Source organism: Zootoca vivipara, chromosome 8 (assembly GCF_963506605.1).
Source record: "Zootoca vivipara chromosome 8, rZooViv1.1, whole genome shotgun sequence".
Classification (NCBI taxonomy): Eukaryota; Metazoa; Chordata; class Lepidosauria; order Squamata; family Lacertidae; genus Zootoca; species Zootoca vivipara.
The window spans coordinates 75482414-75500781 of record NC_083283.1 but is presented as its reverse complement, the minus strand read 5'-3'; the positions used below and the strand labels follow the sequence as shown (position 1 = coordinate 75500781).

Sequence of the window (18368 nt, the reverse complement as noted above, 5' to 3'; positions counted from 1 at the left end):
AACACTTTACATGCATTTTGTTAACTAAAAATAATTATATAGTCCTTATGGCAATTCCTTAAAACATTTTGCATTGGTTAGCCTATCCAGACACATAGATGCTGACATGCTTTAATCTCCGTTGCTGCTAATTGTGATTGTTTTTAAATGTTTTTAATTGTTTTGAACGGTTTTTAATATTTCTTGTAAACTGCCTAGAAATTTTGCTACAAGCAAACGGTGTATAAATTTTGTTAAATAATGAATAAATAAAATATACAGATCTGTATATAAATATATAAATATACAGATCTGTGGGATTAAATTGGCCTCATCACAGGAGTTAAGGGACACAAAGAAGAACATGCACAAGCAATCATATAACTTGGAATGATGGTCAAGGGTGCCATGGGCAACACTGGGCTCTGTCCCTCTTTCCTTCCCTCCCTCCTCTGATGCCCTCTTGCATTTCTGCCTCCCAAAGGCTTGCATGGCTGTTTGTTGCAGCAGCCTTGACTACAAGCTCCCCAGTGAATGGTGCCTCTGGGGCTGGCCAGCGGGTGCTTCCCAAGCCCCTGTGGAGCAGTGTAAGGGGGCATCTGTAATTGGGGCTGAAGCGGGCAACTCAGAGACTAGGGCAGCAGCTGTGGCTGCCCAGAGGACTCCCAAGGAGAGGGGAGAGGAGAGGAGGCTGAGGGAACACTCCACAAGGGAGGGCGTTTGAAAAACGGTGAGAGGCTGCCATTTTCCGCAGGCAAGGGATGACATAACCGGGCTCCTGAGCCCCACAGGGGTGCCTCAGAAAGAACGTTGTTGGTCAAGGAAGCCGTGGACCCAAAAAGGTTTCCATTTCCCAATTTCAAAAACATTCTGTAAAATTGGGGAGCTTTAAAGTGCATTGACTTTTAATGTCACAGATTTGGAAAAGCATGGTAAAGGATCAGGATAGTAATTGATCTGTTACATAGGAATGTGTTGGTAATGCCCCTCATTGAATCATTAGATGAGCTCACGGAGCAGGGGAAACTTCATTTCCACTTTATAAGTCTTCTTCTTCTTTGGCGATCACTCGTAGCCAAATAAGATTGTCTTCCATAAACACGATTTTACCTTGAGTCAGAATGACTGAATCTGTATCCACCGCCCATGTGCTGGTTCATGACTAGGGTCTTCCAGATTTCACAATCCTGCCCCTGTTATCATTTGCTGATCGCCATGGGACTTTTGGGGTTTGGGTTGGGTTTTTGGAAGACGTCTGTGAGTGAATTTGTTTTATGTGTGTAGATCAGTGAACGCTGACCAATGCACAGTCTTCGCAGTAGGGCTCAGTTCCGATGGCATGAAGTAGTCACGACAAACCGGTAGATTCCTATCTGCTGCAGCCTTCATCCGCCTTCGCAGCCGTTGTAACATACCGCTTGTTATCATCCGCCTGTTCTGCCGTTGAGGACTTCTTGGGTCATTCTTTGTCTAGCACCTCCCCTTTGACCTTACTGCCTTGGGTGACCCTGCTGGGAGTACGAGATTCCTGAGGGCTTCGCTCACAAGGGTCATAGAAACAAGGGTCATAGAAACACCATGACAAGGTGATGATCCAGCGAGTATAAGTGATAGGAAGCAAAGAAGAAGAAGAAGAGAGAGAACAGAAAATGGGTAAAGAAAGGTTTTCTAAGTCTGGCTAGTCAGGATAAAAAAAGCAGATTTGTGCATTTATATCAGTGGTTATCAAACTTTTTCTCTGGTCTCCAACAACAATAGCAATATACAGTAATCAGGGAAAAACAACAACTTGTCACTTAGCTGCATTGTGGTAAACTCAGCATGTTAGCAAGTAACTTCAGCTTCCCCTCAACTTTCTACGGAGTGCCTCTCCATGGGTCCAAAATAAATTGCTGCCTTCACCTGAGTTTTAGAAGAGGACATGGAAAAACAATATATAGGAGATACAGCATGCAGGTCTTCACTGGCTCTGTAAGGGATTTCATTGCAGGAACTGTTCGAGGGAAACATTTAGAAGCTTTGGAAAGACTTGAGAGGGAGACTGTCTCCTATTAATGCCTATTTTGCTTGTGATTATGGGCACAGATTAAGTCCTTAATTTTCCCAATTTTTTGTGCACAAAGGGAAGATTTAAAAGCTACAGAGACAGGAGACCTGGGAGAATGTAGTTTCTGATCATTCCTGGACACTGCTCAGCTTCCACTGACGTCTCTAATGGGGATCCACGCCCCGCCCCCCCCCACATTGTTACTTGTTTGGAGTAGCCACGATGCAAGTGTGCACTGGGAGAACGGGATGTTATGAGAAGTAACATACCCTGTTTCTCATATTTTAAGACATACCCATAAAATAAGCCATAGCAGGATTTCTAAGCATTCAAGGAATATAAGACATACCCCGAAAATAAGACATAGTGATAGGCGCAGGAGCAATGCCGGCCGCGGCAGGAGGAGAAGGAAAAAAATAAGACATCCCTTGAAAATAAGCCATAGTGTGTTTTTTTGAGGAAAAAATAAATATAAGACATGTCTTATAATATGAGAAACACGGTATTACGTTGATGTTGGAAGGGGCCTGCTTCTTCAATTTCCTTTCTGCTTCTATGGCGCGCTGCTGAGTAATCTGCAGCCTTAAATTTTTTAGCAGGTAATTTCCTTTTCTCTCTTTGAAAAATGCTTGTTTCTAACAGTCTGCGTTTGCCAAAAATATTACCGCTTCATGTCTAGGAGAGAGACGGGGAAATAACAGGGACACCGCAAGCATCCAGGATGGTGGCAAACGAGTGCAGTTCACATTTGTACAAATGTAGATGCCTGAGGAGAACTGGGGACTGAATTAAGAAAGGAAAACAAGAAATGTACCAAGCCTATGTAGTGGTGTTTTCTTACAGAGATGGTCAGCTTCGACACTAGTCAAAGTCGGTAGTTTCCCCTAGAGCCGGATCCTGGAAAATATTAGTGTGCTTTACAAACTGTCTAGAATATATTTTGAAATAACCTGCAAAGCGTGTTAATAGAAATCATAGAAAAATGAGCAAGCCTGTTGATTAGATGTGAAGGTGGAATGTGGGCAGACAACGTAAGTAGGCTTCTCGGATATAATTCAGCTCTGAGCACATTGTGACTGTGGCAAAGGCACTTTTGCTGCCTTGAAAGCAACCATATTGCTGAGCTGAGATCTTGAAACAAAAGAGCAGTTGTATAGGCTTTCAGTGGGCTGAGCTTGAATGGAGAAGACCTGTTCGTTGTGGGCACCTGCCTGTCTCGAGAGACAATGGAAGGTGCCTCCAGGGGTGAAGTCAAACTGTTGTGTTAGCAGCGCCAAAATGACATCCCCGGGGTGTAAACCTGGGCAGTGCGTATGGAGGTCCTTGGCTGCCCCCTCGGCCCTGCTGATGTGGTCCAGAGGAAAGCAAAGCAATACATTTGGCACCACCTTGGCTGCTGGAGTTCCCAGAAGGAGGCATACAAGCCACCATCCAACCGTCTTAGGGACTCCGCTCCGGATTTGTGTAAGGTTTATTCCTTAGCCTTTTCTTCGAATGTATTCTGCAAGGCAGCGGAGATTTAGGATCAGAGTTTTCCTTCTGCTAGATGTGCTACCTTCCTGGGTTGACAAACCCCCATCTGCTCCTAACAACCCTCAACCGCACATACAGAAACCACCTTCTTGGCCATAGGACCCACTGTTGGTCTTGTCTGCTCAATCCGCTGGAGCTTGTCTTACCATGGAAAGTCCCTAACTCACTGAGAGTTTGAAACTCATCAGCTACATTCACCTGGTTTAGGCGGGGTGTGGGAAATGGAGTGTACGGGTGTTAGGGGAGGGATAGAACCTCTGTTGCCAGACACATCATGCTCTTTCTGAGGTAGCCTGTTCACCTTTGGTCCCCACCCTACACTCACCTGTGGCACCTAGAAGCTGTCCATGTGACAACGACAACGACCTATCTGTAGGGAGCATCCATTGGCTGGTGTCTATGACATTCAGTACCCGGCCTTCCACTCCCTAATCCTTGCAACTCTTTTAAAAACATACACAGGGGTGGAGATAAAATGAGGTGAACAATGAGCATGAATTAACATATATGTGGCTATGTGAAGCTTGGGAGGGGGCTAATGGCTGAAGAAGCTTTCAGTCCGCTGATAGGTCCATCTGTTACGCAGATTGCAAAGGTTGGCGGTAGAGGCAGACTCAGAATGTGCACAGACATGTTTTGAGTTCTTTTTTAGAAATCTTTCTTTTACCTTGGCTGCCAAGCACAGATGGGAATCATCCTGCACATTTGCCCTCAATAACTGTGATCTGATCTTCTTGAGAGATAGCAGGACCACCATCTGAAATCTTCAAGAGGCCACCTTCCACTGTAAGTGATCAAGTCATGCTGGAAACATTTTCAAAATAACAGGTGGCAGCAAATGACCCAAGTCAGGCACAGGAAAGGGTTTAGACAAATTAAATAAAAATATACAAGTGGCATACTTACAGGAAATACATTCTCTTTATCCCATCAACTGGCTTTTTTTCTTCTTTCTTTTTTTGGGTAGATTCATAAAACTCCATCTGTGCTTTGTAGATTTCTATAAATAGAATTTCATAGCTTCGGATATCCTGTTCATATAGATATACAGAGAGGGAGGGAGGGAGGGAGGGAGGGAGGGAGCATAGTGATTCCTAGTTATACAAGAAAATATAATTTGGCAAACATCATGTTGGGGACACCTGTTCAGCAGCTTTCTCCATGCCTGGTTTGAGGTTAGAGTGTACAACCAAGGCTGGAATCTAGAAGGAGCCCTTTATATGTGTGTACGGAAAGTGTGCACAGCTGAACCTTTTGTAACTGAATCCCCTACCCACCCCCATAGGGTCTAGAAGCTACAGCAGTGGAAAATAGATGGACAAATATGGTTACACACGTAGAAAACCTCTTTCAGGCATCCCTTTTCAATGCAGTCAAGGAGGTGTTTCAAAAAATAAGCAAGGACCTTTTCCCTATGCTGCACCAACTGGTATCAGCCAGATGGATAATTTTATTCATTCATTCATTCCCCACCCATCTCAGGGCGGCTCCCAACAGAATATTAATAACACGATAAAACACCAAACTTTAAAAACTTCCCTAAACAGGGCTGTCTTCAGATGTCTTCTAAAAGTCAGAGAGTTTTTTTATCTCCTTGACATCTGATGGGAGGGCATTCCACAGGGTGGGCGATCTTCCTGGTTCCCTGTAACCTCGCAGTGAGGGAACCGCCAGAAGGCCCTCAGAGCTGGACCTCACTGTCTGAGCTGAATGATGGGGTTTGAGACACTCCTTTGGCTATAATGGGGAACAGTGCAGGCTTTAGCGACCTTGCCACAAAGAAAGCACATCTTTCAGCTGATCTAAAGTTACGGAAAAAGCTCTTGTTGTCAGTGCAGATCTCGTACCATATCCGAAGGCAGGTGGGGGTTACAATATTGAAATGTTCCTCCGTGCTAAAAAAAAAGAGCAACGAGAATCTTAACAAGCACATCAGGAAGACGGTCTGGTTGAAATGCTTTCCCCAATATCCTCTTCTGTCAAAGGCAGGATATTTTCACCTAGGTCACCATTTAGTTGTGCAGCCCTCCCCTGTTCTGAGGTGATAACCATCTCAGTAGGGACTAATCTCTGTGTGTTTGCTGAACATAGTGGTTCGCTCTCATTTCATTTATCCTATGTCACCGTAGGAAGTGAACCACATTTTTGTTTATGCACCCCTAAGCTTATTTTCTGGGCTCCTTGAAAGAGCATTTGTGAATCCCAGCGGGTATTCAGTATTGCCTAGACTGGCAGGTTCCCAGTTTCAGGAAAGGAGAGAACAAATGCAGAACTCGAGAACAGCTAAGAAAAAAGTTGGTCTATACATTTATAAGGAAAAGCTACTGAGTTGCAGTGACTACTGTAATAACATGGTGAGATTTTTATTCGCTTTAAATAAGGTCAGTCTTGTTTTGGCAGATCACTCTAGACTGAAATACTAATAAACAGTCCAAGCTCCTTCGTTACAATGCTGTGATAAATCTGACAGGCAGCAGTCAACACGCCATCCTAATGAAAGAAAAAAATATCTAAGGAGAAGTGCCTTCAGTGATTCAGGCATTTAAGGTGGGCTTGCTGCCTATGGTCTCACAAATCTCACCAAATATATTGGAAGCAGACATAACATTTGGAAATTGTTCATTAGCCAAAGAATGCTATCGTTTCACTGGTTTTTCTTTTTCTCGTTCCCTTCTCTTCGTCGTGACTTCCGGCAACCCAACACGATATAATTGCAACGTGAGACTCAACAGCCGCACATTAAGGTCATATCACCGTAAGAGATTATTTGACGTGTTACCAGAAGCTGAGCACACTTGGGGTCGGGGCGAACATTCTAAAGGATTGCGTCTAAAAATTGCAGCTGCAACTCAAGTGCCCCCCCTTCCATTCCTGGAACATCTCGCTCGATTTACTCTGTGTCCTGACATCATTTCAGGACAAGTGCTCTCCTTCCTATTACACACCATTGGTGGCTGCAGATGGAAGTGGGGACATTATGAGGACATCAGGCTATTTTGTAAGTTAAACTAGAAGCTACACTTAACATGGGGCTGCCATTTTGGCAGACAGCCCCTTGATGTATGTAACATGTAGTTGCACCCATAAATGATAGTGCAGGGGGTTTAAGTAGAGAGATCTTTTTGCAGCTCCCATCATTTGACAAGCAAAAATAGGTCCAGTAATTCTTCATTGCCATTTTGAGTCTAAATATGGCTATGTTTTTCAAAACTCAGTATGATGACCAAATAATTTAAAAGGTGACAATGTATTGATCACACACCTTTGAATGGTATGCTCCAGTATTGGGTACGGTTATTTAGTATTCATGCTCACTTTTCTTTTTTCAAAATGAAAAGCCAGAAGATTTCAGCCCCTGTTTTTCTGGCAATAGCAGACCCCTCAAAGCACTGGGCTGTGTGGTAGCTAAAACAAGATGTTCCAAGCATGATTTTTGGATTAAACGTTCCTCGTGATTCTTGCATAACTTTAGCTGGTGTTTGCTTTGTGGGCTTTGGCGCCTGGCGGTTCGTAGCTGCTGAAATTTGTGATGTACCCAGTCTGCTCGAGTGAAGGCTGGAAGAGGCAGTTTTGTAGTGTCAGTTGAGCAGCAGGAGTCCTAACTGAATGGCCAAGAAACCAGCCTCGGACTGCAGACAGACCATGGTGTTTCCTTCAAGAAAAGGCTGCTGTTTTACAGACAAGCAGTGTTTGGGTGTCTGCCTGCTTTGCTTAACTTGCATATCTGTAAATATGCCAAAAACATCATAAGATTCCGTTACACGCAAGGGAACTGACCCTTTGAGAAGCTACCCTGGGAATTCCTAGCACGTGGGGAAGCATGAAACATCGGCTGCAAAACACAAGTGCCATTGTGCAGCATCATTATGACACACAACTCCATGAGTTGCGGCAGTGCACACATTGTCAGAAGGGCCTAGTATCCAGGGATGTGGGGGGTGCTGTGGTCTAAACCACTGAGTCTCTCTTGGGCTTGCCAATCAGAAGGTCGGCAGTTCAGATCCTTGCGAAAGGGTGAGCTCCCATTGCTCTGCCCCAGCTCCTGCCAACCTAGCAGTTTGAAAGCACCCCAGTGCAAGTAGATAAATAGGTACCGCTACAGCGGGAAGGTAAACGGCATTTCCATGCATTCTGGTTTCTGTCATGGTGTTCCGTTGTGCCAGAAGTGGTTTAGTCATGCTAGCCACATAACCCGGAAAGCTGTCTGCAGACAAACACCAGCTCCCTCGATCTGAAAGTGAGATGAGTGCCGCTACCTCATAGTTGCCTTTGACTGGACTTAACCGTTCTGAGACCTGTCGGGCTTAGCAGCCACTGCACACTAACTTTCTCTGTCCAAAATTCTCTGTCCATTGAAAGCCAAAGATCAGGTCCCAGTCCAAGTCATTTTGCTGCCTGAGCCAAAAGTCAAGATTGTGCCTCCACCTTTCAGGAGCACAGCTGAATTTTACTTCAACACTGATGACAGGACAGCATCTTCCACTGTAGTTAGGGTGTTCAGAGCAGGCTGTGTGGCACCCACAGCTCTGTCTACTCTACACACCTCAGTATCTGGTGGCTGTCATGGCCACCTCACTTCCACCTAATGGCAGGGTTGTCCCTGGGGGAAATGGTCCTGGCCTAGAATTTTCCCTGACATGCTAGCATTCCGTGTGTAGGAGCTGGTTGTTTTTGTTACGAATTACTCAGCTGGCATGTGAAATGTGAGTGAGGAAGCATGAGGAAGGCAGGCAATGAAGACATCGGAGCCTGCTGAAGTTGGACTCTCTCTCCCACAGAGCCATTTACCACCATCTGCCCTGTGGGAAGGATTCAGTGAGAGCGAAGGAGACAAGTGCCACCTTGAATATCTCCTCCCCTCATTGTCCTTACCCCAAGCCCCGTCAACCACCAACTGCACTGTGCAAAGACTTCTGACACCTGTGTGTATGTGTTTGATCATATTTATTGTGATTTTGAATACAGATTTCAATGTTACTTGTAAGGTGCCTTGGAAGGATGTTTTATCCGGAGAAGCTGCATATCAATAACTTTAAGGACTAGTCTGGCTTTTGTTTTGTTTGTGAGTGAGCAGATAAGAACTGGATCCAAATAGTACTTCCTCTATGGCGGTTGGGCATTGGGGCAATCCATTGTTTCGGATGGAGGGGAGGTTGTAGTCTCCGCCTGCCCCTCCAAACACCGGGGTATCCCGTTAAAGGGATCCAGGGGGTGTGGTCATGTCCGTGTGCCCAGGCAGGGCCAGGGCTGAAGATACTCCCCCAGACGGTGGGGTCTGGGGGTCGCCCTATTTCATGTAAGTCTTAGGAACCCCGCATGGATTGACCTACACATCACTCCTGGCGGGTGGGCCAGAAGTATTTTGATTGCCCCATGCCCAAGCCTGCAAGAACTGGATCCAACGTGGTTCTTCCATTTCTGCCACCCCAGTATCCAGCCAGGTCCTTCTAGGGAGTGTAAAAGCAAAACGTCACTCCCCAAAAGTTGGTATTCATTGGCATGCTCTTTCTGAATTTGGAGAGTGCCTATGTAGCTTTCACGATTAGTATTCCTCGACAGACTTCTCCTCCCTTAATTTGTCTAATCTTTTATGTATCCAACTAAAGCAGCGGCCATCACCCACATCTTGTGAAAGTGAATTCCGTAAATGAGCTTGACGTAATGTCAGCTCCCACCTGCAGATTGAAGCAATAAAACCAAGGAAGAAACCTACCATGTTAGCGGGAACTTAAGCACTCTAGAATGTGCCTAATAATTTCCTGGCGGCTGCACATTTGTAGTCGGTAAGACCAGTAATCGTGAACGAGCTCTTCTGGTCAACATGCCCAATGCTACCACTATTCTGATTGATAAACATCTTGAGATGAAAATATGTAGCTTTCGCTGTCATGACATGGTGCTTGTGGAATCTATGATGTGTGCTTTGCTCCAACAATGTTATCATTTTGGCAGCGAGATTTACTTGCTTGCCCAGGCATTTTGCATGTCTTCATGAATTAATGTGTTGATGGTAGGTTAGGCTGCTCTGTGGTTTTAGCTGCTCTTACTATTTAAGCTGGTTTTTTACAGTTTATACATACAGGACCGGCCCACCCATGAGGCAAGGCTGGCACAATCCACTGGGGCAGAAGATCCCAACGCTGATCTTTCTTCCTCCCTTGTTCCTGATGTAGATCTTTACCCGCTCCTTCTTCCCTGGAAGGGGGGGCAGTGCCATTTTGGGGTTCGCCTCAGGTGCCAAAATGTCGTGGGCCAGCTCTGGTTTCATGTACTTTTATGTAGCCTTTATTTTGTTTCATGCTCTGGGATCTACTGAGATGGAGGGAGGGCTAAGAATATTATTAATAAATGGATAAAATAAATAGGCATTGTGGTTGCTAGGAACACTGTTTGGGAGCCACTGCTTGTACCCCCCCCCCAAAAAAAAGAATCTGAATAAGGCACATGGACATGGGCGTACCCAGGATCAAAACTAGGGGGGGGCAAGGGGAGGGGCCAAGGCACGGAAGGGGAGGGGCCACAAAGTGGGCGGGAACGGCGAACTCGCGCTCCGCCGGGCTGTGCCCCTCCCTAGAAGCAGGGCTGGTGGGCGGAGGCGGAGCCCAGCCCAGCGGAGCGCGAGTTCAGCGTTCCCGCCCGCCGCGCCGCGCTCTCTGGTTCCCCGCCGCGCTTGGCCTTGCCAGAGGGCGCGACGGGGAGCTGGAGGGAGGGCGCAGCGCGGCGGGCGGGAACGGCGAACTCGCGCTCCGGCGGGCTGTGCTCCGCCTCTGCCCACCAGCCCTGCTTCTAGAGTAGGGCAGCTGCCCTAACTTGCCGCATGGTGGGTACGCCCTTGCACATGGAAGATGCCCAGTGCTATTCCTGCATTCAGTGTGATTTGCCATATCAGGTTGTTTGAAAGTACAATGAAACACACACACACACACACACACACACACAGAGGTAGTGGTTGTACTCTGTATACTACATCAGTAAAGAATGTGTGTAGTCTCCAGATTTGACAGAGCATGTGGAATTTGATATTAGCTCCCTTTTATTAGTTCTCTGGTGTCATAAAACCACATCTTGGCCTCTGTTTTCAGGCTGACGAAATTTGTTAGGAGGGTGTTGTTTTCTGAATTACCATCGTCGTCAACATCAAATGTGATTCCCTTTCTCGTCATTTAAACCTATGATTTAATTGGGGGGGGGGCGCAGCATGTCCTACGGTCAGTGTTTCCATGGCGGCACTCAATTAGAAGCCCAAACCAAAAAGGTGGACTGCACAGCTGCCAAAAACACCCTGAGAAAAAGACGACGGCATGTGCTGCAAAAGCTGTTGGGCTTGCAAAAGGCAGTCAGGAACATTGCTGGCGGGTGCCCTCTTGCCAACTCTTCTTGCCAGCTCTCCCCCACCCCCACCCCCTCCGAAAACACATCTTGCACCCATTTGGTAAAAGCGCCATCTGTAATGCATTCTGAAAGGATAATTGTATCTGGTGCACAACATATGTGATGTTAAAACCAAGCTTTTTTAATCCCCGAGTATTGCTTCACTCATGTGTTTTCCATAATGTTATGGCAGCGGTAAAGGAGAAATTAAATTTGGAAGAGGGGAAATCTTGCATTGTGTCCCACCCCTCTCCCATCTCAAAAACTTTAAAAGGGATCCGTGTCTTTCCGTGAATAGTTGAGCTGCAGTTACCTTTTGAGTATTGCTTTTCAAGCAGTTTTTGCTTCTGAGCTCTTTAAAACATGATATGTAATTTCCCCTCAAGGACAGAAAGTGTTGAGGGGTGGTGGTGTTGGGAAGGCACCTGGAAGGAAAGAGCTCTTCTGATAGGGCAAAAACTGTGCTAAGCTAGTAGAGTAGTTTAGGCTGAAGCTCTGTTCACACTTACCTGGGAATAAGCCATATTTGACTCAGTGGGGCAGGCTTCTGAGTAAATATGCATAAGATAGCATTGTCAATAACTGCCTTAGTCTTCAGGGTCTCCTCTGTTGCTACCTTTGACACAGATGGCACTGTGGTCTAAACCAATGAGCCTCTTGGGCTTGCTTCGATCAGAAGGTCAGTGGTTTGAATCCCCGTTGCTCTGTCCCAGCTCCTGCCAACCTACCAGTTCAAAAGCACACCAGCACAAGTAGATAAATAGGTACCGCTGCGGCGGAAAGATTTCCGTGCGCTCTGGTTTCCGTCACGGTGTTCTGTTGCGCCAGAAGCGGTTTAGTCATGCTGGCCACATGACCCAGAAAGCTGTCGGTTGGCAAATGCCAGCTCACTCACCTTTGACTGGAGTCCTTTACCCTTTTACCTTTTACCTTTGAAGGCATAGCTGCCAAGTTCTCCCTTTTTTTAAGGGAAATTCCCTTATTCTGAATAGGCTTTCTCGCGAGAAAAGGGAAAACTTGGCAGCTATGTTTGAAGGTGACCCAGAAACAACTAATCCAGAATGCGGCAGCTAGACTGGTGACTGGGAGTGATAAAATGGAGTCACAGCCTTTTCAAGTGAGGGTTCGGGGATCTTTTCCAATCTGAGGGCCACATCTGTTTTTCAGCAACTTCTCTGAGGTCCACATGGCAATGGTGGGCGGGGCCAGAGGCAAAAATGGGCAGAGCAGTGAATGTAAACTTTGCATTTGTATTTGGGGCTAGTTTTTACACACCTACCTCTGTATCCTCTATCGTCCAGACAAACGAGAAGCGGTATCAGAGTCCAAGGACACTTAAACACCCAATGAGGTTTTTTTGTCTCCTGAGCTGGAGGACCTAGTAGGGCTTATATATACAGTGGTACCTTGGTTTACGAACTTAATCCGTTCCGGAAATCCGTTCTTAAACCAAAGCGTACTTAAACCAAGGTATGCTTTCCCATAGAAAGTAATGGGAAAACGGATTAATCTGTTTCAGTCGATGAAAAGCAACCCCTAAAACAGCAATTTCACATGAATTTTACTATCTAACAAGGCCATTGATCCATAAAATGAAAGCAATAATCAATAAATAAAACAGTATTGTAGATGATAAAAATGAAAATTAAAAATTTTTCTTACCTGTACTGTAATGGGAAACAGTCAGTGCCAGATTTAGGTTTGATGAGGCCCTAAGCTACTGAAGGTAATGGGGCCCTTTATATGTCCAGCTGTCCTTTGTCAACAACATATTGTCATAATTTTTTGTGTTGAATATAAGCTATAGCTTGTTTAGCTTATTCGTAAATCTGGCACTGGAGACAGTACAGAGCTATATGGCCAATGGGCTGCCTTCATATAAGGGCAGTTTCCATACCGTCCAACTCTTTCAAGCCCAAAACCAGGACGTGCATTTTCTGGAATGCACTTCCAGGTGAGTCACATGATCTTTGCCTCACACTTGCCCTGAAAAAAGCACTTTTTCGGGAGGGGGGGGAGTGTGCGAGATTGTAGCACCCAAAATAGCTGCCATGATCTTGCATGGAAAAATGTAATGTCCCCCCCCCCCCGTCCCCGGGGCACTTGGAAGGTATGAGTTTCATATGTTCAGTATAAGGACTACTTCTACTGAAAAGCACTGTGTGTGAGTTAATTCTGAGCCCGTGGTATTTTGATCTGAAATGGCATTTTCATGCACGCATGTCAACACTTGGTTTTACAATCGTATGTGTGAATCAGTAATGCCTTTCTCTGCCATATCCCCCCCCCCCTCCCCGGTCTGTATCATACATAACCGCACAATCTCTCCAGTACAGTTGCCTGGAAAAACCTTAATCTTATTTATATGGAAATTTTAAAAAAATGAGATTCTCATTTTAATAACAAGAGTGGCCACAGATCTGGGAGGACTAGTCTCCATTTCACATTTTTGCTGAAACCATTAGGGAAAGGAAATAGCTAATGCTGTTGATTCAGGGGTAATTCTAGTAGAATGCTAGTGTGCGATCCAAATCCTCTTGGAAGCACAATTCATAGATTCTGGATGAGAAATGGAGTTCACTGTTCAGTGAGTAATATTTGATGCACACTGGTAAGAGAAGCACGTGGAGCAATGCAAGGCGAACATTCCCACTTGGCTGCCTTCGCTGGCAGCACGAATCCAAGGATATCCCAGCATCCATGTTTCAAACTCCTTGCTTGGTAACATGGGGAGGAACTTGGGGAGTTTAATGTGCGTTGGCTCCTGCTTACATAAACTGCAGTTCCCCAAGGCTCTATATTGTTCAGGCTTGTCTTCCACCGCTATACGTTTGGTATGTGCTCTAGCCTATAAAATGTGGCTGTTCTGCGCTCTGTGCTGTTTAGCCGGCTGTGGTGGTGAGCATTGCTGATGCTGATTTAGAATGATCAATGCTGGGACAAAAAAAAAAAGTTAAGTTGCGGCTTGACTGTGGCATGCTTGGCAGTTTTCCCTTAGGAAGCGTTCGCAACTGGAGGCTGCCTATGGAATGTTGAGAACATTGGAGATGGTGAAAAACTAGCGTGATTTTCCTAAAGGTGAGCTTGTTGGAACTGATATGGGGCAGGGTACATTTTCTGTAGAAACAGCTGAAAACTGATGTCGAGTTTCAGTTCTGAAAGCGTATCAGCTTGGGGGATGATCTTTTGAGCAAGATGTGACTAATACATTTCAGATGGTCTTGTGAAACCTCGAGTGGTTGGTTATCTTTTGGTTTGTATGAATTTTATCTTTGGATACCATCACGTGGTTCTTTGCTGCCCTGGCAGCAAAGCTAAAGTTATAGCTGCGACATTGCATTTGGGAGAACAGAGAATGCTAACAAAACAAAAGCTAGAACTTTGATATCCGTATGATTTGTCTTTTTACATTTCTCTTTAAAGGGATTCTGGTCATCCAAAGAGTTCCTGATTTACTTTCCCCGTAACTTTTATTCAGAATAGACCCATTGAAATCAATGACCATGACTAACTTAGGTCCATTAATTTAGATGAATTAGTAAAAGTTAGGTAAAGGTAAAGTAGTGAATAACATGTGTGACTGAATTGTAACAGTAAAAAAAAATACTATACATAAGGGTCTGGTGACTTCTGTTTCAGTGTATCTGAAGAAGTGTGCATGCACAAGAAAGCTCCTACCTATGACAAACTTAAAGGGCCCCTGACCATCAGGTCCAGTCGTGTCCGACTCTGGGGTTGCGGCGCTCATCTCGCTCTATAGGCCGAGGAAGCCGGCGTTTGTCTGCAGACAGCTTCCGGGTCATGTGGCCAGCATGACAAAGCTGCTTCTGGCGATCCAGAGCAGCACACGGAAACGCCGTTTACCTTCCCCCCCAGAGCGGTCCCTATTTATCTACTTGCACTTTTACGTGCTTTCAAACTGCTAGGTTGGCAGGAGCTGGGACTGAGCAACGGGAGCTCACCCCGTTGCAGGGATTCAAACCGCCGACCTTCTGATCAGCAAGCCCTAGACTCTGTGGTTTAACCCACAGCGCCACCTGGGTTGGTCTCTAAGGTGCTACTGGAAGGAATTTTTATTTTTATTTTGACTGCGTCAGACCAACACGGCTACCTACCTGTGAATTATAACAGGTTATGCATGTCAGATTCAATACAGATGACAGGTGGGATAAAATCTACACCCACAGCACTGGAATTCAGTAAATTCTACTCACAATGACATGTCACCTTGCCCAGGTAAGCAGCAACAACCTAGGTGTTGGAAGGCAAAAGTGTCCCATCATGTGGTGAAAAGGTATCCCACTATGCTTGCAAAATATATATCTGATTTTTATGAAAACATTTTTCTAGCTAAAACCTTCCTTTTGACCCAGGAAAATTTGTTTTCATTATCATACCTATCATTTTGTATAAATTATACTAATTTAGCTTTTGGGGTTTTTGTGACCCCAACTGCATCCACAAATATTTGCAAACAACCTGTATCTTCATCAGTTGGCAAAACTTTTTGGCAACTCACTTCATGAAACTTTAAATGCCCGTTTTGCTCTGCTTCTAGAAATATCTTTGCAAAATATATTGCTGTGGGATTAGCTAAGAAAAACTGATTGGCACATTCGGGGAAAAAAAATGTAAGAAATTCCCCCCGAGTTCCTTGGCCACAAATCCAGAAGTGTCAGCAGCAACATTTTTGGTTTTAAATATTTTTTTACACTTGTAAGTTTTGTGCCAAATAAAGGAAAGAATGATTCCCCTTTCTTCAGCGTAGTGATATCAGGCCAGAATTTCAAGGCTGAGATCATTCTTTATTATAATAAAACTAAAGATTGTGGAGACACCTGTGATGAGATGGTCTTCATACACACTTGGAAATGCACGATCAAACAGTGCTCAATTGTTTTGCTTTTTTAAAAAGCAGATTATATCATGCACTTTGCATGTTTAAATGCCTGTATTGTTTGACGGCTGAACAACTCACTATGGTTTGACTGTCATAAAACGTTGCTCTTTCCAGTAGACCCAGATCTTCAGTAGATCAAACCCTAGGTCCCAACATGGACTAGGACGTTGAGAGAGGCAGCCTCAGAACTGGTAGGGCCTGCTCCTGCTTACACCAAGTAAAGCAAAAGGTGGCCTCTCTATGGCAGATGCAATGACAAAATTGCATCAACTGTGTATTTCATGTAATCATGTTGGCTGTCCTACTCATCATGCAGTTATGAGATGTGGTGGTTGTGCATAGGATACACTGAGTAGTGTGTGTTATGGTTGCACGGGATGTGAGGTTAGTGGCTGTTATAGGTAATTCACAACTCATAGTTATTGCACTATTATAACGGTAATGGTGTGAAACGGGACGCAGGTGGCACTGAGGTCTAAACCACTGAGCCTCTTGGGCTTGTCGATCAGAAGGTTGGCGGTTCGAATCCCCATGGTGGAGTGAGCTCCTGTTGCTCTGTCCCAGCTCCTGCCAACCTAGCAGTTCGAAAGCATGCCATTGCAAGTAGATAGATAGGTATCGCTGTGGCGGGAAGGCAGACAGTGTTTCCATGCGCTCTGGCAGTGTCTCATTGCACCAGAAGCGGTTTAGTCATGCTGGCCACATGACTCAGAAAGCTGTCTGTGGACAAATGCCAGCTCCCTTGGCCTGAAAGTGAGATGAGCGCCGTAACCATAGCTGCCAAGTTCCAGCCTGAGAAATAAGGGACTGGACCGGAAGTAGCAGACCGGAAGTAGCGCTGCCGCCATTTTGGAACTGGGCGGAGCATGCTCAGAAGCTTGATGCTGCTCTGCCCTATTCCAAAATGGCCATCGCACCAGAAGTCGCGCTGCAGCCATTTTGGAACTGGGCAAAGCAGCATCAAAAGTCGCTTCTGAACATGCTCCGCCCAGTTCCAAAATGGCCGTCGCGCCAGAATAAACCGGGGGGAAACAAAAAAATCCGGTTTTTTGGCTGGGAACAGCTGGAAAAACGGGGGTTTCCCAGGGAATACGGGAGACTTGGCAGCTATGGCCGTAACCCCATAGTCGCCTTTGACTTTGACAGTTAAGTCCAGGGGTCCAATTGTGTGGATGTTGTAATTATGCTGTATGTATGCTATTGGCACAAAATGTTTATGAGTTTAACCTGTGGAGTCAGGTCATTGTGGGGTATTTTACATATAGTTGACTTAAGTACAACTATATGGTTTTACTGGAAAAGGACAATTCAGAGTGAAGGCTTGTTTTACAATTTTCAAATGGTGTCATACTTCATTTCCACCAAGTTTTTTAGCGGCGTGTCTTTCCTGAGGGGCATTTGACCATGATACCAGATTGATACAGTCAGTTTTTCTAACGGTGTGGGGTTACGCATACTTGAACTCTGTGGTCCTCAGTGTACTTTGCTCTGCGTTGAATTGTGCCTAATGCTTTTCAGTGCAGTTCATTGATTTGTCAAATATAAGTGTGCGAATCAGCCCTAAGAACGAACCTCTCAAACAATCTACCTTGTTTCTGGGGAACACCTTCTCTTTAGAAACCTCATCTGGCATCTGTGTTGAAATGGAAACACAAAACAGAGGGCTTTCCCAAAGGATGAAGATTTTCTTCCCTCTTCTTCGCTACAAAGCCAAAGGTTTATCATAGAGGAAAAGACCTTATGGTTCTGTCTCCTCCCTCCTTCTCAGAAACATTACTATTGTGTTGAGAACAATGACTACTTTGTTTTAGGTCAAGATCACAGGAGCTCTACTTCAGCATACAATGGTGTGATCATCACACTCACTTGTGTCCCAAAGCTTTTCCCCAAAGTGCTGCTTGCAAGCATAGATCCAGTCAGCTGACACTAGTCGAAAGAGACAAATTCAAGTGGTAGAAACAATGAGCAAAACGGCGACTTGGTAGGCACCATCATACAGACCTTTTATTCTTCCTGCAAGTTTGTAAAAAAGAAGAAGTGATGCATGTTTTCTCCTTCCTGCCTCCCCTCACCCTCTTTTACAATAGACAATGTGAATTGTAAGCTCACTGTGCTCAAATGATTTATTACTTGGAATGAAGACTCGTGGGAGAAATGAAAATACAGACCTGCAAAGCTCTGACAGGTCTAAAAAGAAACATCTGCTGGGCTTTATTTCTTTTTAATATCTTTAAAATAACTCCATGTCACTATACTTTTTAAACAATAAACGAAAGATCCCATGGAATGATTTGTAGAATCTTGTTTTATCAAGACCCAGTTTTGCCCCACACCCCACACCCAAAACACTGGCAATATATGTTTGGGACATCTACCCAGAAAAGTACATCTGGGTTCTGTTGCAACGCTTTGGGATAGCAGTTCCCCATCATTTTTTTGTGTATCACATACTCAGCAGCACATCATTCCCCACTCCAAACCATGGTTCTGTCTATTGTGCATCATTCTGCTCACTCCCCAATATTCCCAGTCTAAAAA

At 45.1% G+C, this 18368-nt stretch overlaps 1 protein-coding gene across 3 annotated transcripts in view; it reads left to right on the top strand.

Annotated features, from left to right (window-relative positions):
- The window catches only part of FBXL7 (F-box and leucine rich repeat protein 7), a 184218-nt gene that overhangs the window by 111954 nt on the left and 53896 nt on the right, over positions 1-18368 (top strand). Inside the window, exon 1 of one of the 3 annotated variants that reach the window (XM_060278034.1) lies at positions 4647-6557. The exons of the other annotated variants lie outside the window; for them this stretch is intronic. Within the exon in view, the coding sequence (XP_060134017.1) occupies positions 6122-6557 (436 nt within the window). The 5' untranslated portion in view covers positions 4647-6121. Of the gene's footprint in view, positions 1-4646; positions 6558-18368 lie in introns of those variants that run through there. 3 annotated transcript variants of the gene reach the window in all.